This window comes from Crassostrea angulata, chromosome 6 (genome assembly GCF_025612915.1).
Source record: "Crassostrea angulata isolate pt1a10 chromosome 6, ASM2561291v2, whole genome shotgun sequence".
NCBI classification, from domain to species: Eukaryota; Metazoa; Mollusca; class Bivalvia; order Ostreida; family Ostreidae; genus Magallana; species Magallana angulata.
Window position 1 is genome coordinate 43391808 of NC_069116.1, and position 25965 is coordinate 43417772.

The following is a 25965-nucleotide window of genomic DNA, read 5'->3' on the forward strand; positions in this document are numbered from 1 at the left end:
AAGACTACACAAGCTGTGTATATTTCGCTTGAAACCATCGTAATACTCGTATTTAACTTGTTTGACGCAAGATATAGATAGTTACGCCCTACAGAAAGTTCATGGTCTTTTTAAAATGATTCTACATTGCATGTTGGACCGTGTTGAAACCAAATTATCTTGTTTGGTTTCATAATGTTCAAATAAAGGGTCTGTTTTGATAATGTTCAAATAAAAGGGTCTGATGCTCTATCTAATAATGTTTCTCATTTTCAAAAATGAAGTTCAATTCAATGTAGACCTAGACCATTTATCAGTGCATTTAGTAATAAAACATTGATATTAGTTAATATTATCAACAATGTAAATAAATGCTTAACTTGTGCTTGCTCATAGGCGTCGGAACCGGGGGGGGGGGGGGGCTAGGGGAGGATTAGCACCCCCACTTTTTTTTGCAAAGTTAGACCTTACCATTAGGCACATAGCATCATAGAGGGTTCAGCCCCCCCCCCCCCCACTTTTTCTTGCAGCAAAGATAATTATTCATAAATTTACCTTGAAAAGATGGGATTAATGAGAAGATAGAGGCATTGGTATACTTGCTTCCGACGCCACTGTTGCATGAAATGTGAGTCTAGATACTCCTTTTTGGAGGACTGCTTTTCACGTCCACATTTTTGCATGTGCAAGTTGTGGGGAAAGATTTATGTAGAGATGTTCAATTCAAGGTAAAGTTATTATATTCAAGCAAACTCTAGAAAGATTATCTCCTCATAACTTCATTCATCAGCCAAATGGATCAAACCCCCTCCATTACTTTACCTATAACCTTGTCTTTATCGAACAAAATATGCACACTTGTTTAATGATATTTGTTCGAGTTTTGTGTGAATATAGAATTTATTTACTTCATTTCATTGTATATTACTATGCAATCCTCGATTATACAATATACGAATTTAGTCATGATAATGATAATGAAACATTTTTATTATCTTGAAAACTACATGTATATATTACAAAGCGGTGCGAAAAAACTATTTGATAACGTCATGCTGTCATTTCGAATCAGGTGTCAATTATCGATTTATTGAACCATACAGCGAAATTTAGTTTAATTATTTTACCACGAATAAGGTCATTGGAAATGGAAAACATAAATACCGTATACATTGAAAAAAACATGGCTTTCAGTGATTTCAGTACTTTGATTTTATCCAAGTTACCGAAGTGTAGGTTAATAATATAATCCGAACGCAGCTGCTAACTACATGAGACGATCCTATCCAAAACAACAAAACTGATATTACAACCACAGCCTTGTTTGATTTTAGCCCAATCCTTTGTTTTGGTTATATAAACATTGGGAATTTATTGGAAGTTGGAGGTCGTATTTCGAATTGAGCACAAAAGTTATGCCAATAACACAGAATGTATAAATCATGAGCACAATAAGATACAATATGCCCCGACATTGTGATGTCTTTTATCAGATAATATTATTTTGCAGTGGGGTCAACAAACAGTGACAACGAGTACAATAGTCTGTGTTATGTGGGCTTAATGGTCATGGTCATTTCTAAGCTTATTTAGATCCATTTTAACAAGACTTTGGACTTTCGATAGGACGTTACCATGTATTTTCTTGCATCAGCACAAGTTAAAAATGACGCTGGTTTCGAGTAAAATATGCATAGATTGCGTAGTCTTAGCTGAAAAGCCCAACAATTTTTTTTACTTAAAAGAGCCATTGCTGAGTGGCCAGAAAGGAATTCGACATGTCTACGTCAATTTGCTGTTTGACACAACAACCCGAAGTCCAAGCTCTTGTTAAAATGGTTCTACATCTTTTAGACAAAGAGCGCTATTTAAAGATAGAGAAAAAGAGCCAAATTTTAAAGCAAAAATATTTAGATTTTTTTTCGTTTTTAGAAAATTTAATTTAATGGCCAAAAATATCATTTTAAAAGTTAAATGCAGGTCTGACGGGTAATGTGTTAACCACCCAGCCTCCTTATAAAAAAAATTATTGATGTAGCCAATGGTATTCAAATAAAGAGGTAAACGATAAAGACAAGAGAAAACTCGTTATCCCTTTGTGATTTTTCCAGATTTCAAAAATAGGCCGGTTGCTTTTGAATTAGGATCGGAACATCAACGTTTTTTTTTTAAAACAAGGACGAAAGAGAATTGTAAATTATTTAATGTGGGGTCGGGGAAGAGGGAAGTTCCATTTAAAAAAAAATGTTTTATTTTATCAAGAAAAAATATTGATATAAATTACTATCTGAGATGACTCTTTAATTCTTTTTCTCTATTCTTTCCATTCCCTAAACTGATAAAGCAGTAGAATGGAATACACAAAGTTATTATGGAGAATGAGTATCAAATGGTACTTGGATTAATACTTTGTGGGGTTTTATTTTTGGTCTTAACCGATCTGCGATGTTCACACAGCATAGAAAGGAATGATTAATTCTGTAGGTCTTATGTTCTGATTCTATTTAGCTCAATCTCAATTTTAGACTGTACCCAAGTAAAACAAATAAGCGTAATATTCTTAAAGTAGATGAGAAATGCATTTTTAAAAGCGATTTCCTAATAACCTTATTGTCGAAAAAACAGAACTCGACAAGTGTTTGAAATGCATACTAGACATTTTTCGTGTTATGTGTATATTTAAATGCTATGAATATGTTAGATATTTACCTTTTAAGCTGTATAAACAAGTATTACATACATGTATGAATTACTTTTAGTTGGGTAACAAATTAACCAATTTTGACCGCCTATTAGACTACATGTATGATTTGTACATAATTTTATCATTATACTACCGAATTCGGGCACAAATTCATAAACCGCCCTTTCCCCAATATTTGAACCCAATGAATCAACTAATTGAAATCTATTGGTACCCACAGTACACTTAAATTGTATATAGATATAGAACCATTTTAACAAGAGCTTGGACTTTGGGTAGTTGTGTCAAACAGCAATGTGACGTAGGCCTGTCTATTTCATTCCTGGCCACTCGGCCATGGCTCTCTGAAATCAACAAGATTTGTCTGGCTTTTGAGCTAAGACTACGCAATCGGTGCATATTTCGCTTGAAATCGCGTCATTTTAACTTGTTTTGACGCAAAAATTAGATAGCTACATGTACGTCCTACTGAAATTCCAAGGTTTTGTTAAAATGGTTCTAATTATAAATCTTATAGATAATGTCTAAAAAATAAGGAACTTTTATATACTCATTAACAATTTTTTTTTAGAATATAAAACGGAGAGAAATTATATAGCATATTATACTTATGTTTAGGTTATAAATGTCAATTGGCATTGGGTATAATTATGCCATTTTAATTCAGGAAAAAAAAATAAAAACGTACTTATGTACGAAAACATACAGTCCTGTTAATTAAGCTGGAAAAACAGTAGTCAAATCAAGCTTTTAATTACTTTTTCTCCGGCTACTCTAACCGACAAATGTTCAGAATACTTAAATTGATGACAAATTAGGACATATAATGTATAATGCAGTTTTTTCTGTTTAAATCAAATGAAATTTGACTCTAACTACCCAAAATTTCCCTGAAATTGGAGCGCAGCGTAGATAGGAACCTACATAGAAAATGCATGATTTTATTTTGATTTTGATTGCCCTTTATTGCAAAAAATGGGAACAAACTTGCACGAAGCCAATAAGTGCTCTCAGTGATTATTGCTCAGAAGCCTGGAGAGAGAGAGAGAGAGAGAGAGAGAGAGAGAGAGAGAGAGAGAGAGAGAGAGAGAGAGAGAGAGATTTATTTAAATGAATGAGATTCACTACATTACTGTACAATATCATTTTATGAATTGATTTTCGCAAAATATGTCAACGAAAATATAATTCCTTTTGAAAAAAACGGGCATAGTACTATTTAAGTATTAGAAATAATCCAGCCAAAGTTGACATATACTACGCTGACCCGTAGAAACTACGTGCATAGTGCATAGATGATATAGAATTATTTCACTGTTTCTTTAATATGATTCGTATTCCGTATTGCATTGAGGTGTTTGAAACCTAATTTTTGATTTGTACGAATTCTCTGTCATGAACATTTACACCTCAATACCGCCGTGGTTTACAGAGCTGAGTGTGATTCCAGCAGATTTTTCCACAGCTTATTATTTTAGGCTTTTCTTTGCTATAGGGCGTTAACGCGGCATTATAAACAGTACGTCTATATGTGGTGTCTCTTCTGAGGTTGCCGGAGTCAGTGATGTTGGTCAATATGATACAAAAATCTATACTTCACTTAGTTCAATTAATTAAAAACGACTTGACGGGTTGAATTGGATATCAAGCCGCCATACTGAGAAGGTCGGGTTGCTACACGTGAATTGTTCAGACTACTGGGTAGTGAGTAGCATTAGCACGGGAAATACCTTCTGATATCCAACTCTGTCTCAAATCAGGGTCTAAAATAGCGCGCGTGCCACCGCATGATCTTTGCGTAATTGTGTGACACAATCCGATTACACATGGGATTTTAATTTTTTCCAGCGATGATTTTCCATACTGTTCTGAGTGGAACTTTTTGTTCCTTTTCCGGAAGGAACAAATAATTCACGTCTTTTGCGTTAATGGGAACATTTGACATAATTTTGGTGCTATAATGAAATAGTGATGGATTCAAAAATGCGTTCAAGAAACTTCTATAGGGCAGGGAAAGGGTTTATCATTGCCAACCGTTTATCGGGTAAGTATTTCACACCTGCTTATTGGGTGCTACATATTACGACGTAGTTCTATGATAGCTCAACATTTGAATGAATTCAATTTTCTTCTTCGCCCCCACCCACCTTTAAAATGATTGAACCCTTTTTATGACCACTTTAGAAAAATTGAAGACTTGTCACATTTTCAAACCAAAGTCATTAAATTCTCAACTAAAACTAATCAATTTTATAAAAAAAAATTGTGCTTCTGGTTTCTGATGTATGGAGTAAAAATCAATTAGATGATGATATTTTTATTTTCTCAAACCAACTTCATATCTGTCGTGGTTGTTTTGAATTAGATAAGATTAATAACTGAAGTGTCCAGAGGAATTTGAAACATTCATTTAAAACTTTAAAATTTGATGATATTTAATCCTTTATAATTATATATATATATATTGGTTTTTAATACATGTATACGGAACTCCCACATAACAGACTTCTGTTAAAATTCCGTATATAAGGACGCTGTTCCTTGTTTATTAGTATACATGTATATTCGAAATGCATTCTCAAGAACCACTACTTCTGTTTCACTTGAAGTATAAAGTGGGCAAATTTTTTTTTTCCTGCTTGGAGCGTTTGTGAAATGTCAAGAACAATTTTTGTAGACACTAATTAATTTATGGCCAGATTGATTTAATTATTATATATATAATCAACTAAGGTATTAGAATTCACAACCCAAAAACAAAACAAGAAAAAGATTGTTTGATGTATGAAACTGTTTTGATTAACGCCAGAATTCACTGCACTATTTACTCAATTGAAATATGCACTAAGAAAATCCCATGAAACTAACTGGTGGAAAATTAATTATTAATACAGCATGCTTGTCAAATAACTATTTTGGAATCTGGTACTATAAAAAGCTCTGTTGCCCGACCAATTTCCGTTTTTTTGGTACAATTGGCGGATTTAATGATAATAAAATGTACCAAAATAAAAATGATATGATTTTTGATATTAGATTTAGATTGAGGTTATCTGCTTGGTGCACTGTCTGGATTGGTGAAGGGGGGGGGGGTGCAAAAAAGAGAAAAGAATAGGATTGTGCTTTGCTATAAATCTTTGGAGTGGCTGATGGCACCACGTGTTGTTTCTCTCAGGTTGGATTGATTTTCATACCGATATTTCCACGTTGTCAGCTTGCGCCGTTTTCTATGGAGTGTACACACTTGCCCTATCTTCTGTTTGAACAGATGACTAGGAGATTTCTATGACTGTTTTGATTCACAGATATTTTACATCGTTCCGAATTCAGATATTCTTGGTGTTAATGGAGGGATTTCGGAGAGCAACTTCAGAAAAAAAAGATCTGAAATATGATTCATTATGGCAAACAAAGGGGCATTTGAGGATATATTTTTGGGGTTTTTTTTGGTTTTGTTCGGGATTTTTCTTCTTCTTTAATTTTTCTAAAGCCATAACTCATCATATGTTATTGTTCGTCAAATACCACATACAGTGTTATCTAATTGATTACATGTTTTCTCTTATATAAGAAGTTTTAATTTTACAAATGATGAGAAACACGTGTTGTAAACTTTCTTGATACGTTTAATTTGACACTTTAGAACCATTTTAACAAGACCTTGGACTTTCAGTAGGGTGTTACGATCTATTTCTTGCGTCAAAACAAGTTAAAATGACGCTGGTTTCAAGCGAAATGTACACCGATTGCGTAGTCTTCGCTCAAAAGCCAGACAAGTCCTGTTAATTTCAAAGAGCCATAGCTGAGTGGCCTACAATAAAATAGACAGGCCTACGTCACATTGCCAACTACTCAAAGTCCAAGCTCTTGTTAAAATGGTTAATTCAATTTCATTTTAAAGAAATAATCAATTTCCTTTTTTTTTTTAAATTGCAGTAACGATCGATTTTTTTTTATACAGATTTAATCTTTTTTCATGAAAACTGTTATATTGATCTACGCAACAATGGAAGAAATATTTGCGTATGTAGATCACAAATAACTATTAACAAATCCCCGTAGTGCCTTTTAAAAGATAAATATTCCGCTTTTCCGAGAAAGCACGACAAAAAGAGATTTACAATCTGATATCGGTTTCTTTGTCAATTCCCCGCTGAAAAGCTAGTTGACTTTTAAATTTTAAAACGTTTAATCAATCAGAAAATATATGTTTTGTAATGGATTTTTTTGAGGATTACGCATGAATCCAAAGTCCCCCTGGACGTTTCTTCCTAATAAAAGTACCCACGGAGAAAGTCAAAACCGATGATTCGTTACTCAATTACAAGATTCCACGTGGGTTAAGTTGCAAAGAAATTACAGCACACTCCTTTTAAGTGATATATGAAAATAAGATATCCAGTTTCTACCAAGATATGAATTTCAATATGAGGAAGGAGAAGATATTGAATATGATTATATTGTTTTCACCATTGTTCTCCAAATTACACTATTGACTTTAGCAGATTAAATGACCGTATACATGATTATCAGAACACTCAAGTAACAATCAGATATATATCTACAATATGTTTTTTTAATCTTTAGAATATATTCCAATACTGTATTTTTATGTAGCTCTTCTACAAAAGGAGACCAGTACAGTGTAATAATAGATATGACTATCGAACACCCTTAATAGTTTCATGCAAACCATCTCTCTCTCTCTCTCTCTCCCTCTCTCTCTCTCTCCAACCTTTTTTAACATTCGCTAATTTTATTTGTCGACGTTGACCTTCGATTGCCAAAAAATTTTAAACGATTGGCCGGTGTGATAAGAGACTTCATTATTCTCGCTAAAAACAGGAATTCATTACATTCCACATTGATGAGAAATTCGTTACCAATTTGCATCGTCTAAAACGTTTTTTCTGATATGTAAATGTCTGGAATCAAATGCTCTAAATGTTGTTTTCTTTAAGTCTTAACTCTTTGACGTATTTTTGTTTCGTTTTCTATGGATATACATGTATCTTTTTTTAAAAAGGGATCGGAGGTAAATATTTCCTTTACCTTCGCAAGATGATAAACTACAATTAATGATCAATAGGTCAGTTAACATACGCATAGCGCTTCAGTCGGCACTGTCAAGAGCCGGTGGATCAGACAGTCGATGTTCTGTTAGAGCAAGCGAGTTATTGACCAATAGGATGGGGTGGCTTGATGACTGCTCTATAGATTGCTGTTAAACAAGCTCTGACTTCATTTTCCACGCAACTAAATGTCGACCTCATACTACGGACATAACGGCGTCAATAGTTAGAGTAGAATGTCAGTTCAAACTTAAAACGAAATATTTACTGCATTGTACAACCGACCCCTCACAAACCCCACCACTTATATTTGTTGCTGTTATTTTTGTTATTAAGCAACTTAATTGAGAACAATTGCCCTTCATTATTCCCTTCTCTTAATCAAAAGTACGTTTTGTTCCTTCAATAGTTCACATAGTTGCAGATTTATGACCCCAAAGGACAAAGGATATACCATGTATTTTCTATATAGGAAGAGTAAGTGCATCGGCCTTGCTTTGTTTCTATAAATACTGAAGGTTAATATGCCGATAATCGTGCATGTACGAAACGCGTAGAAGCATTTATCACATGTCATCCCACCAGTCTCTGACCAGCTAATGATGGCAAGGGGGTTAATGTCCGAGTTGATTGAATCATGAAGTAGTGTTTTTTTTTTTTTTGTAAAATGTGTACTTAGTTTCAGTTGTTCCTAATAAACACTGAGCTCTAAACCCAGTTTAGTTTGAACATAAATTTGTTAGATGCCGATAAAGATAAGGCACTGAGATCTGATATAGACCTTTACGATTGAGATCCCACATACACATGTACTAGCATTGAAACCTTTGGTCTTTAATACAGTCTTACTCATTATATTTAATCGTGTATATCTCGCTTTTGATTTTATTGTCATTAAAAAGAAAAACAAAATTTAATTGTGTATTTTTATTTTCCCGCTATGTTACTTGGCTAACATAAATATTCATGGCACAAATATGATTTTGAAATTTTTTGTCAAAATATTTTACATTTTTTTACAAAATATTCCATTCCATCATACCAGTAATCAATATTTCTTCTTCGTCTCATACATGCAGTGTGCAAAAAATAACGCCCGATCGCTCGATTTCGGAAGTTTGCGATATTCATTTTGGCACGAGCATTGGTGAAAAATGAGACCAACAAAGCTACCAGATCGCTGCCCTTCTGTTCTCTAAATCTGAATTCATCCAAAGCGGTAAAGATAAATGTTCTCTGTTTGTTCGGCTATATAAGTTTGTGTTGCCCCTTTCAAGCTTCAAAGTACATGTAATTATCTTTGACGTTTAGGTAAGTAAATGCGGGACATACATTAGAAAGCAATGATCGATTTGTCAAACAAAACTGTAAACTTTGGTTTCATGATGTCGATTTTTGTTGTTTATCCAGATGTAACATTCTTGATTTTCTCCATTTAATTCGGAACCTTGCGTTAATTTTTTCAGATAATTGCGTCTGTTATTAACACAATTGTATTAAGCTGTGCAAACGAATAAAAAGTGAACATTTTAAAAAGTAGCCAAGTGTGAACTATATGTACATGTATGTCTTTACAAATTCTCTATATCCATTAATCTCCATGCACGGCCCCAGAAAAATAATTTCTGTGGGGGGGGGGGGGGGGGGTCCGACAGTTATTTGAGTTTGCCAGGGATGGGGCGGGGTGGGGGTTCCGAGGCATATTTTTTAGTAATTTTAAAATGTAATTGAAAGAAATTTGAATTTTACAGGGAGGGCCCGGAACCCCCTAACCTTCCCCCTCTAGATCCGCGCATGATCTCTACTAAAACAAGACTAGATCTGTTCTTTCGTTGGTTTCTATGCCTCTTCTTTTTGTTCTTCAAGCATGGTGTCAAACTAAGGTTAATCATTGCCGAACCACTGTCATTGTCTTTGGCTTCAAGTGCCCACGACTGTGACTAAGCCCTTGGTAAATGAACAAAATTCCTCCATCGATTATGATCATTCCTTACGCCTTGTTACACAGCTTATAGCTCCAGTTGTACATCAGTTATTATGTTACATATTAAAATAAGTTTGTGCTCTGGGATGTTCGGGTTTCTGGGAGGAAAATTGCAAGAACGGACTTTTCGACTAGTTTTTGCAAAACTGTCGAGGTCTTAATGCCTGGCGTCACGATTTTTCTTCGATTAACTTCGTTTTGCTGAAAGAATACTTCTGCATGTGATATTTCATTTTTTGAAATAAGGCCGAATCATTATATTTCTGAATAACTCCTGAGGAGCAGAATGCATTCTGACTGGCGGCAATACAAGTACTGCGCCCTGAAGCGCTGCTCATCTTTTCCCTTAAGTGAGTACTGCCTTATTCAGTTGTAGAAAGGTACAAGTTCTGGTAGTTCTTATAATGGTGTAATTATAGCACGTGTACATTCTTTTATATGCAAGCAATTGAAACACCGCCATAAACGGATTTTTGACATTTTTGAAACACGAATTTGTCTTTATGTATATCTCAGATCTTTATTATGTTGGGAAAATTGAAGTTAAACCCAAAGACCGTTTCTGTAATGTTCGGACAGCCTCTCTCTCTCTCTCTCTCTCTCTCTCTCTCTCTGCAAAAACGTTAATATTTGGCTCGTATGTAAAGCATTCTTAAATAAGCATTCTTATAAATTGTCAATATTTTTCAACTATTTTAAAAAATATCCCTCTTAAACTGATCATCGATGATCTTTGCTTGTCTGTTTGTTTTTTCTCACCTTCTTCTGATTTAATATAATTTATGCATTACACATATGATTTTTTAAAATGATCTTTTAGTCACTTTGTAAAATGAGAATCAAAAGGGGTTATTCAACAATATACTTAGTTTACCATAGTGACATTTAAGGTGTGTGTATATCAAAAAATATATTATTTAGTTTGACATATCTGTTCGTAACTCGTAATAAAAGTCAATGGTTCATCTCTCTTTATCCTACGTTGTAAATCCGTCTTTCTGTCTTAAGTTGTAACCATATTTTCATACCAATGTCATATACATGCACGACGGATACTTTATACTCGTCAAGGTCTCAAATAAATCTTTTTAAATTCACCATGGTTACAATTCAAGGAGTTCCTGCTTTGAGAGCGAAAAAAAACCCCGTACTATCCATATTATCTTTTTAATGAAAAAGTCGTCGTGTTTTTGACGTCTATAAGTTTCTATTTATTAATTTTCTGCCAAAGAACAGCTTTCTGAAAGCAAATTGATCTATTGAATTGTATTTAAGAAAAAAATGCTTATGCTACAATGCTGTCTGAATTTGTGAGAAGATTCCTGTGTCCTAGTGCCTTTATTCAGGAAGCCAATCCTAGTATGCTAAACCCAAGACAACAAGAAAAAATAGCTTTTAGATATGGTTTTCACAAATATAATAGCAATAAAGAACCTTTGTTAATTTCGATGGTGTCTTTTTACCTCCGAAAGAACCCGATTCTACCAGAACTGAAGCGTTTATTTTGATTTCCTTCAAAAGTTTGACATAAGCATTGAACATTGTCGCTATGAATCATGAATTAGAAATCATTTACGTTTGATGCATTTCCTATTATTTAACGAAACTTTAAATAGATAAAACGATTTTTATTTTATTGATTTTATCACATGTTTAACATCTATATATTAGGATATCGACAACGCTAATGAATATCAGAAGTATTTTAAAGTGGTTTGAACTTATCTGATTACAAATTGTTAAGTTCTTATATATATATTTCAGTAAAACAGACTTAGAAACATTGCGTATATTTCGAAAGAGTTGACCTATTACTTCAGAATTCAATTGAATAGTTCACAAAAGGTCACAATCACACACGTCAGTCAGTTAAATAGATCAGATACATGTGTAGTTGGAAACAACGTAACAAATCAAATGTTCAAGTATAAATTGATATAAATTAAGTAATAAAAAGTGTAATTTTTATTACTTGCTGTTATGCATTCTGAATAACTTTATTACTTTCGTAAAGATTGGCCATTTCTCCACATTTCTCTTGACCTTCAGGTTTCACATAAATAGAGCAGACTGCAAAATTTATTGCTTTACACATTGATCTGATCAGATATCTCTTTGACCTCACAGAATCATTTCTCGTTCCTACGACCACTGCACAGCAAGCAGCCAACGATGAATCAAAGTACTTAAAGTACTGAAAATCGCTAAGCCTGGAAGAAACTTAAACAAAGTGTTAAAAATATACTGAATGTTAAGAATATGTATGTGAAGAATCAAATTGGAATCAGAATTTGTTCGGTGTCGTAGAAATGCACTTACTCAGAAATCTATAATGAAGTAGTTTTTGGATAATTATGCCTTAGTAATAGAATACTTAAATCTTATATCAAAATTACAGCATTCGATCTACAATTTATATATATGCATCTTTGTTTTTTAAGCACAGACTGTTTTATCCATTTGACTATAAAGTCAAAATTTCCATTTTGCAATATAATGTTCTGCCTGTATGTTTAAAAAGATCATAATTAAATTTTTGGAATTCGAGAAAGCGTCAAAACATGCATTAGCTGGGGCACAATAATTTCCGAATTCTCCTTTCAATCTTGGGCGTTTTCGCCCGCGGCAGATAAATCAAATAATTAATAAAATTATATTAGCACACCACGAAAAGTCGTCTAAGCGATTTTAAACGAGGCATCACGTTATGACACATATATTTGCTGCAACATTTCAAGTAACTTGACAGTTATAAGTTTTATAAATTACATTTATATTCAAATAATTGGTTTTGGAATATTATCAAATTACCAACCTACGCAAATTGAAAGAAAATGTTTCGTGGATATTTCAATCAGAAAACGATGCCTATAAAATTAGGTCAATATACATTGTAAAGCATCACAAATCATCATGGAAAAGATGTTTCTCAAAATATTTTGTATTAAAGAGTCTGCATTTTTATATAGAACATGGTGTTGATGGAACACATTAGCTCGACCTGTTATGGGTAAACGAGGGTCTCGTGCCCAATGTCGATGATGAATTTAAATCAAATCACCATTACCAAGTAACAGGTGATTGCATTGTTTGAAAGGGTTTAGGCTAGAAGTTTTAACAAGAAATAACACTTGGTAAGATAATGAAAGCAATTAAATGTCTACTGACACTTAAATTTTTCCGTCCGGATATATAGAAGCGGCAATAATAAAAGTTTATTTGAACTTGAAACATTTGGGGACCAGATGGCGGGCCAGGAATTTTAAGACTACACTGTTTAATGACACTCAAAACCTATAAAATAATTAATATTGTAGAATTATTCCAATTGTTAAATAACACCTAAAACACAACTCAGTGCTTAACACACTTTTTTAAATTCGAATTTGAAAGAAACCTTCATGATATCTATGAAGCACTCGTGTCCGATGTATAAATTAATTAATAATGATATTCATTAAATGATACTAAAAACCAATTTCATACTGCTAAAAAAATGTATCTATGTGCAGGATAACTTGAAGATATAAAGTTCTCTCTATTGCATGGTTATGAGTTCGGCAGGTTACGACTTCTTCTTTAGCAATTGCCAGTAGGTGGCGGTGTTTCGAAAACGCGAAAACAAAAGTGAAAGAATGTTTAGAAATCTGGCGACAAAAAGCACTGCAGCTATACCTAGCGTTTTAAAAACGTTGTGAAAATTGCTTCAAATCTTCGGATTGTGCATCTTGATCCCAAGCCAAATGAAAATGTTTGATAATGATTTTCAAAATTCCATATTAATTTTCAAAATTATTAATAATAATCTATGTATACTGTAGACGTGTATTGTGTTCAAAATAAATTATTCTAGCTCCAGGGTTCTTTAAATGGTCCCACCTGTTGCATGTAGCACCTGCTTCCATTTAATCACAACCATCAATTCTCGATTTTGAACCTGTTGATTTTAAAGATAAACTTATCTTCTTATTCATTAAAAAAAAACCTGAAGTAAATGGAATTGGTACCAGTACAAGTAAGATTTAACCAGACAGACCCCGTTGGTTGTGTTTTGCAAGACAGAAAACACGATTCTGGGTGATGCTATCTGAAGATCAGCTCGTATTTTTTTTATAAGCAAATTTTTCCACCTCGCAGAATTCTGGGAACTTCCCGAAGGAACAAGATGTATGAGGTGTAAGGAAGTGCAACGTTACATCCTCAATGTAAGGTACCCTACACTTGAGAATAGTAGGAGGAGTATGGAATCACACGTGATAAATACATGTAGAATATGTGATTTGACCACATAGGAAAGAAAAACAGCTGGGAACATCATTTATTGTAATTCGTTGTAATTGTCGCTGTGGACAAATCAAATCGCATTATTTTACCTGGTCTCCATAGTAGCAAGGGGATAATTGAGCATTACCCACACGTGCTTTGTGGCTGAAAGTCATAACACGCTTACTTGTTGAACAATGTGTGTTTTCAAAAAGTTGAAGGCATTCTTGAACATTGTCATTTCTTTGTGACGTCATGGGTACTCTGGGATTCCGCTGCACCAGACTGTGTTACTTCGTAGATATTTAATGAGTGACTGGTTTTATTTCTAGCCTCCCGAAACAATGAAGTGAATGACGGAATGCCGTACAAATCTCATCAGAATAAAAAGTCGCTATCTCGGCTGACGTTGTCCAGTGAAAAGTCTAGCAACAGCAAAGGACCTGTAAGTACCCAAAAACTCCATCCCCATCAAAATTACGTTATTCAAGTTTGTAGAAGTCCATATATTTAAGCTCATGTACAAAATGTTTCGTTTATTAAATAACAGTGAACATTGTTTTGATTAAAAAAATGTAGAATAAAAGTTATGAATTTTGTGAAATCTCATATGCCAAAATAGAATTTTTTTTATCAAAGTAGGTGAGTACATATGTATTCTTACAACACATGACTCTGAGAGTTTCCATAAATAAAATGACAAAGCTATATGCTGGGTATTTAAAGTTAAAAATTAGAAATATCCTCTTGTATCAATTTTAACTGCTTTGTTAAACATACAAAAAATCCATACGTCAAAAGTCATATAGTGTAATCTATGACCGAGGAAATTGCCACGGGCGTGTTTTCTGCACACGTTTTTTTTCACAATTACAATAGATTTTTGGAGCGTTAGTGAGGCTCAAACCATAAATCTCTGAGTGCTCCGATAATTACGATTTGAAAAGCAGTTGTGTTCTCCTTTGAATGATGATTGGCATAAAAGCATCAGGATTTGTTTGCTTCGTTTATACAGTATATATGCGTTTGTAATGCTTGGAAAAAAAAAAGATAACTAGTGTTAGATTTCTACGAATTTTTTTGATGTATGAGGCAATTGTAAAGCACCTGTGATAACTTTCCAAGGAAATTTACTTAATTATGTTGGGTAAAGTACATATTTGAAAGGAACTGATAATTATTCTAGGCAAATCGACGTATCCTGATTGCGAGCTAGACAGACAAATTTGATGGAGTACAAAAAAGCCTTCTATATATATATATATACCTGGTGTGAATCAGTTTCGAACTAAATGCACCATTTCCTCTGCAATTGTACCTTATTTACCTACAGTAACTCATCAGTTTATCTTGTGTTTATGAAGGCTGATTCGGGAGAAACGGAAACAATTGTACACGAATTCAAAAGTTTTCTAAAAGACAAATCCCATATTTTTTTTTTTTGGTCAGACTGAAACAAATTCTAAATGTGTTATGTGATCAAAGAAAATTATGTCACATTCACTATGTATTTTTAAAAAAAACGTGTTCTTATTAGCTTTCAGACCTTGAGGAGGAATTCATTTTTGCCGCGGAGTTCGGGGACATTCCGACCGTAAAACGGCTGCTGGAAGAACACCCTAACTTTAACGTTGATTTTAACGACATTCTTGGGCGCACTCCTCTACGTTTGGCTGTGGGCAACGAACACTTGGAGGTAATTTACTCCAATTGAGAGGCGCTCATCATCTGTTCAGTATCACACACAAAGATGTAAACGAATTAATGGGTTCAGAGTTGGCATCAACAATATGGGCAAACGTTTATATACCAGTAAATTGACAATACAAAGACCTTTAATTTGGCAAATACCGATGATTATTTTTAATAAATAGAATAAGAATTTAGATTCTTTTTGTAGAAAACTACAAGGCCAATTGTTACCATTTTTGGTTAGAAGCATCTCTGTGATAAAAGGAATCTTTGAAATTCCTGTCCTCCCCCCCCTCCCTCCGTAAATATATTGAATTAAAAAAAATATTTCCTATATACTAGTATACTCCATATATATTTAAGAGAAACTAAATGCATGGTTATAAAGTCCACGAAGCCCTGTTATAAATTTTTGAATTTCATAGCCCCTTGATCAGGGGTTCAGGCATTAGGGTAAGACCAATTTACCCAAACAATAAAAATGTATCAAATCTTAAAAATCTTTCTCTCTGCTTCTGTATATAATTGAAAAAACTAAATGTATTGATAATGTCCATGAAGCCCTCTGCCAAAATTGTGAAATTCATGGGCCCTGGGTCAGAGGTTCAGGACCTATGGCGGGGCCAGTATCGCAATAAAGTAAAAAAGTATTTAACCTTCAAAAATTGTCATCTTTACTCTGACATACATGTATATTTAGAAAAACTAAATGCATGGTTATGAAGCCTGCTCATAAATTGTAAAATTCATTTTTTTGGAAAGGGGTGTGTGCGACAAATATGGGTATATTGTGAACATGTAATTTTACGTTTCTTGAGAAATTTTAGCAACCATTAGCCGTTTGCCTAACGTTCTCTGTGAACAATTTTACATTTTTAACTTGATAATTTTAAGATAAATTCACTTGGCCTTATTAAATTGAATTTGTGTTTTATTTTAGAAAATATTTTTTAATCTTTTGTGTATTGCGTGCTTGTGTGCATTTAAAATGAAACTGTAAATTTAATATTAAAAAAGAACGACCTTTAAAGGATTGCAGGTCTCTCCTACCAAAAGTTTACAATTTTTGGCCTCTGGAGAAAGGAAGTAGATAATTCTTTATTTTCTTACTCTTACTACCCCCTCCCCTTTATGAATATCATATAATATAATGTAAAATGAAAACGATAATAAATAGCAGGGATACCAGTCAGAGAAGCTTTGGATTAGGGGTTAGATTCCAAAATGTATCTTAAATGAAAAAAATGACACCCTCTGACGGGTCAGTCTTGTGGCTATGGTACTCAGGTGACCGTCAAGGCCTTCAAGCCTCTTGTTTATATGACCGTCAAGGCCTTCAAGCCTCTTGTTTATACGAATTATAAGAATGAAAGGATTTCTGATCATGATTTGTGTACATGAATGGAATACTACATGTAACTGCATTGATGGTTTGAACATATTTCATTGATGATAACTAAAAAGATCGGAAATCAGCTGCATTGATTTTATAAGACATGCATGTATTTTCCTTTCATTCGTAGTATACAAACGTAATGATAGTGATAAGAGAAATTTGTAGGTTGTTGAATTGCTGCTGGATCGTTCTAATGCTGCCAGTATTCACGAAGCTCTTCTGCAAGCCATTAGTGCTGGACATGAACAAATCGCAGAAACCATACTTAAACACCCAAAGTATAAAGATGTCAAACGTGAAAATAAACGCTTCGGGGAGACGGATTATTTTTTCAATACAACAAGCGAAGATTCACCGTTTTCCTCTGACATTACTCCTCTGATTCTGGCCGCAGAGAGGAACCAATTTGAAATCGTCCAGCTTTTGTTATTACGTGGGGAGACAATCAGGAAGCCTCACCATTATTACTGTAATTGTCAGGAGTGTAGCAACAAACTGGTCTTTGACCAGCTACGATTAGCCAAAACGAGGCTGAATGCCTACAGAGGCCTAGCTAGTAGCGCCTATATATCCTTATCCAGTAACGATCCTATTTTGACTGCGTTTGAACTAGCTAGGGAACTAAGATGTGTTGCAAAAGTGGAAAAATATTACAAGGTGAGATATATACAAGAAACCCTGACAAAAATACAAAGTCATTAAGATTGTTATCAGTCGCATCAATCTTGCAGGAGAATATAATGTTTTGCTTGTCAGTACAATGTTTGATTTTTCGTTTGAGGGAAATTGGATAGAATGACAACACATAGCTATTGACGTCAAACGTAGAAATGATGAGCGTATTTATTGCTGAACTCAATATTTCTACGGTTATAATGGTATATCTGTTTATTTTTTCAGAGTGATTATTTAGCATTAGCAGATCAATTAAGTGAGTACGTAGTTCGGTTATTAGACAAGGTTAGAGGTCATGATGAACTGGAAAAACTTCTCAACAAAAAGAAACGTGAACCCGATGACGAAACGTATGAACAACTGTCTCGACTGAAGTTGGCAATCCACTACAGCGAGAAAAAAGTGAGTGATGGTGGTCAAACGTCTCTTACAATCATATCCAGCTGAGAGCTTAGCATTCCTCCGTCAGTTTATTCTGCCGAAAATTTTCATTGCTAAGGGGTGTAAAAAGATATTGCATAGTTGGATGCTTACTGACTAAGATACGAAGCCACCATATCAGAAAATATGATATTATTATACTTTAATGATTAGAATTTAATTATTCTATAATGTTTTTTGACCTGTTCGTTGGTCAGTTAGTCAGTCTGTCAGTCCTGAGTTCTTTTATAAGCACAACTTAAACCGCCGCAGAGAATTTCTTAAAATTGTTTAGGTACATGTATTTACATAATGTGTAGGTGTGCATAAAATTATTCAGATTCCATTACTTTTCTGGAAATTTTTACCCATTTGAATTTTGGTCATAAATTGATAATAGTTGTAAACTGTTTGTAAGCGAAAACTTAAGTTAGAGAAACTAGGTAGGTACTAGGTATTTGAGCCATAACGTGTAGATGATGCATATTACCAGAAAATTCCGAAATCATATTTTTGCGAATTTTGGCACTTTTGAACTTAGATTTTTGTTTTGTTAAGGACAGAAATGTAAGGACAGAAATGTAGATGTGAATAATTGTAGGTGCAGGAAGTTTTTATGTGATTTTTGTTTTTGGAGTTAGGTTTTTTTTTAATGTGAATTTAATGCATACTCTGCCATTCATTATATGAGCCATTCTAAAGTAATGGGGACCAATGGGTATGTGAGCTTGCTCACTTTTTTTTCATTCTCTCAGCATGGGTAGAAGTTTAAACTTTGTTAAATTAAATCTGGGTCAGGTTATTAAAAATGATAATTTGATCTCATTTTAAGACTTATAACAAACTTGAAGAAAGCTCTCTGAAAATAATAAAAAATAAAGTAAATTTTTCTTCTAGTTTTTCTTCTATAGTCTTTTCCGATATTGACAATTTTTGTTCATTTAAAGAAAGTTGATAATAAAGAATAAAATATTCCATCTAATAACTGTGCTCTTAACTCGTTGCATGTTGCAGTTTGTGGCCCACGCTAGTTGCCAACAGAAGCTGGTCAGTATATGGTATAACGATTTGAGGGCCATGGAGCGTTCCAATTGGTTTTTCCGGTCCCTGATGGTGTTTGGAGTAACCTCCGTCTATCCCTTGTTAGCCATTCTATACATATTTGCCCCTCATTCTAAGGTAAGCTTGAGTTCACTCAGTATCGACCCCCAAGGTTGGACAGTCTCTGCTTATTCAGTTCTGGAGTGTTTATTATTCATTTTGTGGTCAGATTAGCATTTTTTAGAATGCACATCTCTGTATCAGTGATTGGGAAATGTCAATAGAAGTGTTACTGCTATTTCTCGTTCCTGCATTTTTTTATTTAATATTTTTGGCAATCTCGGGGGACATATTATGCAACCGTTCTTCTCAATTACACTCACTAAAAACCGTCTTATTCCTTATAGAAGAATGCCTTGAAGGAACTGTGTTAATCAATTTTATTTGTAGACACTCGAAAAACTCTCTGATATATCGGTAAGAAGTAGTTCACGGCTCTATCGAACGATTACAAAAATAAATAACCATTTAGAAGCACTTCAGCAAGGACGCAAAGATGTAAATCTTTTCTAGACAGGAAATAGACAATATTTTGAGCCAGGAAAGTTCAGGTGTTTACCGAGTTCTAAATATTTACACAAGAAAGATTTTTTTGTTCTTGCGGTTGGGTCAATTTCTGTTCCAAATATTTAACACTTGAACCGAGCACGACTGAGTTTTCATTTCATTCAATCTGCCTGGGGATAAGTGTTTAGAACGCCGTGTGATCTCAGTATAATGTTTGAGACAATGAAATCGTTAAACAAAAAAAATGGGCGTAAAAATACAAGTTGGTTTTAAAATAGCTCGTACTTCTTGACATTTTAAAGAAAGTACTGAACTAGTTTAAGGAAAATGCTGTTAAAAACATCAAACTCAGATAAGAGGTTGAATTGATTGTTGCTTTCGTCCAATGTTTGCGCAGCATTCACAAATAAACATAATTAGATAGGAAACTGACCAAACATAATAGAAGAAATTGGACTCTGTATACGATTCATGTTGTGGGGAGAGGGGGAAGGGTAATGTTAAATTCCCGCATATTACCAGTATTTTAAGGGTTAATTGTATGGATTCTTAAACATTCTAATACTGGCACGTACATGTAGTACTTTGTACCAATTTCTGATAAAAATAAAATCAAGTTTACAACAAGCTTGTGGTTGTTTTGTCTTGGGTCCTCAAAAGCAGCAGGTTCACGTGTACTTTTCATTTACGCCTTTCAAAACAACTGTAGCAGTTGCTTTTTCCATGCGCATGCTGTATTTCTGTTCTGCGTTTTTGGTATTATAATATGATATCATAACCCGCTACATGGTATATTCATTAGATGAGACTCACGAACGTAAATAATCCGATAGAAAACAATATCATATGACACAGTTAAGATATTCTTTGCATATCAAAAATGTCTTTTCAGGGCCATCTTAACATGTATTTATGCAGAAATTTCTTGCAATGGCTAGACTAGCATTAATGAAGCTTTATAACGCCGCGTTTTGCGGTCTATAAGTCTCTCTACACCCCTTTCAATACATGTTCATTTATTTGTTTAGGAACTAATGGAAGCCCCCGGTAATTTTTTTTGAGTCCTCAATCTTTTGTTAGAACTAAATATATACATCTAGCTTAAAAATTAAAAAATCTTACTGAATGCTATAAAAATGAAATATATAATGATAATAGTTTTATTTATGATACAGTTGGTCTATGTATAATTATTGCTTGGTTATAGAAATATAGTACACCAATATCTGTAATTTCGTAAATCTCTATTTTATTTGTGAATTCATTAGTTCATATCTTCATTGATAGGACAGCAGGAATAGCAATTTACTGCTATGTCATTGATCAAATATGTCATTTTGGCGAGGATTTAAAAGTACCTAGCCCTTTGAAACGTTAACTTAATACGCAATATTCCACCAACCCTTCCTGCTTGGGAATGTGTTATAAAAATATGAATTCTTCTGTTTAGCATTGATATAAAGAGGATACTTGTATGTCGGATTGCATTCGTAGGTCGGGCGCTTTCTCCAGTACCCCTGTATCAAGTTCATCGGTCACGCCATGTCTTTTGTGACCTTCCTGATCATGATTCTGATCTCCAGTGCGGAGGGCACCACGGACCTCAGTCGGATGTCGTCATTTCCGGGACCTTACAGACACTACCTCTGGTACAAAAACCACAGCAGACTGACGTTGCCTGAGGACTTCGTGGTTCGAACGTGCCGACCGGAAGTTATACAAATAGGACTCAGTTTGTGGATTATTGGTAATGACAAGCTTCTGTCGTCTGCGTTCGTCCTTAAGATCCTGAGATTTTTAAATTTTGTTTATTTGGTATGTAATTTCCTTCTGATGCATGGCAAGACCAATCAGTTTGTCTTGTCTTTATTAACTAGCATTTACCAGTGATATAATGTACCATTCCGATATAATTAATAAGATTTATTAGAAAGCTAGATCAGAGTTGACACTGATAAATTCCAGAGCCGTAGCTTTTGAATTCATGACTCCGTGTCAAACCTCTTACATCTTTTAAGTTCCATCGAGTTCCTTTGAACCCATAGTAACTCTCTGCAGAGTTGGACCAAAACAGCCTATTATAAATGGCCGGTAATCTCTGAATCGGAGCCTCTAATTCTGAATAAAATTCCGATTCCCTTGGCTGTTTGCATCGTTGATGTCATGAATAGAAATGTGCGGGACCCACCGATCAATCTGGTTAGTAGGTTTGGAGATCTCCAGACAACTGTCTAATGGTATCAAATTTTGATGGGTGCAATATGAGATGGGCAAGTCTACAGCTTATTTGTGTCAATTTTGATCAATGATTTACGAGGCATGGTCAAGTAAAATGATGTTAGAGCAATCCTAGATGTCATATTGGTTAAGAAGCTGGTTATTATTCATTATTGATTGACAAAGTATACGGAGATACATTAAATATAGATCGTAGATCATATATTGGCAAGCTGAAGGGCATATTAGAGCTTTTTGAAATCCATGTAGAGCCACATTTCTCTCCTCTTTTGTTCAATCTTGCTAAGACTCGATAAAACCCAAAGAATTGTGTTGGTTTCAAAGTCATAGCAGACCTCTTGTGATCATTGGTCAAATCTAACTCGGACTTTACAACAAGACGTACCCCCGAAACTGAAGGCGGCCATGCACGATGACGTTGAACAAAATTTCACGTCATTTGTTTCTGGGAAAATTTTTGTCGAGCACCTTTTTTTTCCCTTGCACTGACCTTATCCGCCTTAAACTTCATCCATAAATTATTTTTTGCGTAATTGGAAATAAATTTCTTAGTAAGATGTTAAAGTTAAAAAAAAGTCTCTAAATTGCTTTTTATCTTTATGTTCTTTTTTTAAAGCGGGAACCTTTGAAATAGTCAGCATATTAATGATATCTAGTCATTTTCATTAAGTTGCTAGTACATGTACATGTATGCGAATTTCGTGTTTCTTAACACAGCTTTTCGTCGCTTTGAGTCGTTATTAATGACCTTTTTACATATCTTCGTGTTTACTATCGCATCCTGGGATGTCCCTCCATCTTACATGTAGCCGCAATTGCAATTCAAAGCCTGACCCTTTTTTGTAGGCATGCTCTGGCAGGAGATTAAGCAGGTGTTCAGTGAGGGCCTGTACGACTACTTTGACTCCCTGTATAATTACCTGGACGTGGCCGTTCTCACCTTATACCTGTCCTCATTCACCTTAAAGTACGTCTGCATCTGGAAGGTAAAGCAGCTTCTATAGGGAAAAAAAGCTTAATATTGAATTACACAGAGACCATAATATCAATTCTTTGCTTTCGACCTAGCAATATAATTTTATCCGATTACATGAAAAAGTGCAAAATGGGGAAAAGGCTTCAATGTCAAGGCTATGAATAAACAATAAGTTTATCCCCGATATACGTTTTTTATAAATACTTGTATGTTATCATATATACATTGTAACAGAGTTTATCATGTGAAATTTTATGTTTTCTCCGCTAACAAGTACATTTGTATTTAAATTCGATTTTAAATGTTTCGTTAACAATCTTGAAATAAAATGGCTACCGTATGAATTATAGGTAAACGTTGCATTACAATATTTTGAGGCTCGAGAACCCTGGGAGAAATTACTTGTTAGTGACCAGACAGCAGCAAAGCAAATGTACTGGATCATCGCAGGTAAAATATATTAAAGGGCATGATAAATTACATGTATCAAACAAATTGCATGTAATGCAGTGAAATATCTCGTTTTGAATATTTTAGACCAAGAACGTCTTATATGCATTTAATCAACAAATCAAAATTAATGCCCTTTAGACAGGTTTTATTGGGACTCACTCGACCCCCACAACATAGCTGAGGGACTGTTTGCCATTGCGAATGTCATCAGCTTCACTAGGGTCTCCTACATCCTACCAGCCAATGAAATGTTCGGTCCTATGCAAATTTCAATCGCCCGGATGATGACGGTAAGGTGTTAGAAATGTTTTGGTTTGACTCAGCATCATAACACAAAAAACTTTTAGCCTAAAGTACTTCTATATGAAATAAAATCATAAACTGCTGGCTCACTTTTTTATTAGGCGTTAATGTTTATTTCTCGATTTGGCAATGCCATTTGCTAAATTCTCAAAAATAAAATGATGAAAAATATTAATGTAAATATTGGTTGAATTTGATGTATTTGATATCGGTGCAAAGTGTAAATATGGCGCTTAGACTTAATGGTACAGAAATACTTTGGTACACATTGATAAAGGTATTAATTGTTGATTAATTTGCAGGACATCATCAAGTTCTTAGCGATTTTTCTGGTGATCCTGGTCGCCTTTATGGTCGGTTTACACAATCTGTACTGGTACTACCCTAAGCAAGTCCGGGAAAAAGTAGAATTCATGAAAAACAACATCACAGTCAGGGCGGAGGAAGCTTTTGGAATGTAGGGGAAACTTTTGATTAATATTTCATCCGGAAAATTTTTGAGTCGTAAAACAATGAAAACATTTTAATTTTGGTGAAATAATCATATGGTAAGAAGTAGTCTTACTAAAGCTTTTCTAATGCCACATTTTTAGTAAAATGCAAATTACAGAGGACTGACGTCACTAATATTTTGAAATTATACTTAACTTAACGCTGTTCTTAACTCAAATTCTTATAAGAAAAAAAGCATAGATATGAGGTAAAACCTCTGGTTTGAGGCTGGGGAATTAGATTACAGAGGTTGGTGATAGAGGGACCAAATTACAAATGTTGTGATGTGATTACATTGACATCCCTCTATTCCAGACCAGACAAGACCGTTCGGACTGTATTCTGGTCACTGTTCGGGCGCGGGGATGCCACTATAGTAGAGTTAGACGAGTTTGAACACATCTTCACCCAGTACGTGGGCTACTGGATATTTGGTGCCTACAACTGGTGCAGTGTCATCGTTCTACTCAACATGCTCATTGCCATGATGTCCAGGTCATTCGAACTCATTCAGGTGATTAGACTTTTGTTTTGGTTTTAAAAATATTATGGCATTAAAGGTAAATTCTAATCTTATCACGATATTTTGTAAAAGAAAAAAAGTTCTTAAGAGTTGGTTGTGGACGTATACAAGTATACAAATTTGAAAGGGCGTTATCTCCTGGCTGATAGAAAAATTGCGAGAAAAAAAAACTATTTGGTCCTATTGTATGACAATGAGCATATTTGAATTTCTTTCCGCAGGAAGACTCGGACACCGAGTGGAAATTCGCCCGTAGTAAGTTATACATGGACTACATTAAATCAGGAGCAACCCTACCCATTCCGTTCAACATGATTCCCACTCCAAAGTCAGTCTGGAAGCTGTGCTCAAAATTCAGTCGGTGTTTCTGTAAGGGGGAGGCAGGAGAGATGAGGCCCCACCCCGGGAGGATTAAGGATGTGGAGCTGTACGCCACTAGTCCCACAACAACGGTAAGAGAGGGCTAGCACACAGGGGTCGATAGGGGTCGCTATTTTCTATATCTGATATGTAAAGAATTTTAGGTCATTTTATCAAACATTGAGCTATGTTATCGAAAGAAGAATCACAAAAGCACAGCACACACTGTTGGTCAGAATTTTTAAGGTGTATTTTATTTTATTTTACAAAATATGAAAAACTTTTTGAATTTTTTAAAATTAATTCGTCCAGTTTTGAAATAATATTAAACCCGTTTATTTTAGTTTTTGGCCAATTTTGTTTTGTGCAATTTTTAAAACTTATTGATAAAAGTAGCTTTCTTGAGTAAAAATACGTTGTCATTCGTTACACGTTAAAGTTATAGAATAAGGTCATATTTTCTTTGAGTTTTGGTAAAGGTTTTGTCTTATTTGTTTAGAATTCAGGGTGGGATGATGGACGCTCCACACATCAGGCAAACGGCATCAAGAGATTCCGAGAGAGAATGCAGACGACAAATGGCTTTGTCAGGAGTGATTCCGAGCCCAATCTGTTTGAAGAAAAATTAACATATAAAGTAAATGCTTCTCACGTTTCCTTTTGTAAATACACTGAGGATTCGATCCAGACTTTCAAGCATTAATCCTGCCCAGAATTAACACACCTATAAATAAAATGGTATTTTAAAGCAATATGGGTTGTATTTTTTAGAATTTTATTTTGCTGCAAAAACCTGCAAGTTTTATAAGTCTACATATAACTTAAAC

General features: G+C 34.4%; 1 protein-coding gene across 4 annotated transcripts in view; it reads left to right on the forward strand.

Annotated features, from left to right (window-relative positions):
* LOC128189802 (short transient receptor potential channel 7-like) overlaps positions 1 to 25965 on the forward strand; it is a 51779-nt gene that overhangs the window by 22197 nt on the left and 3617 nt on the right. For 2 of the 4 annotated variants that reach the window (XM_052861562.1, XM_052861563.1), the window contains 13 exons: positions 14335 to 14447; positions 15540 to 15698; positions 17256 to 17747; positions 17991 to 18167; positions 19200 to 19364; positions 21288 to 21540; positions 22878 to 23017; positions 23358 to 23457; positions 23599 to 23750; positions 24066 to 24220; positions 24571 to 24769; positions 25000 to 25230; positions 25638 to 25775. In XM_052861562.1, coding sequence (XP_052717522.1) covers positions 14335 to 14447; positions 15540 to 15698; positions 17256 to 17747; positions 17991 to 18167; positions 19200 to 19364; positions 21288 to 21540; positions 22878 to 23017; positions 23358 to 23457; positions 23599 to 23750; positions 24066 to 24220; positions 24571 to 24769; positions 25000 to 25230; positions 25638 to 25775 — 2474 coding nt within the window. Of the gene's footprint in view, positions 1 to 4213; positions 4728 to 14334; positions 14448 to 15539; positions 15699 to 17255; positions 17748 to 17990; positions 18168 to 19199; positions 19365 to 21287; positions 21541 to 22877; positions 23018 to 23357; positions 23458 to 23598; positions 23751 to 24065; positions 24221 to 24570; positions 24770 to 24999; positions 25231 to 25637; positions 25776 to 25965 lie in introns of those variants that run through there. The other 2 variants (XM_052861564.1, XM_052861565.1) reach the window with 2 other exon arrangements.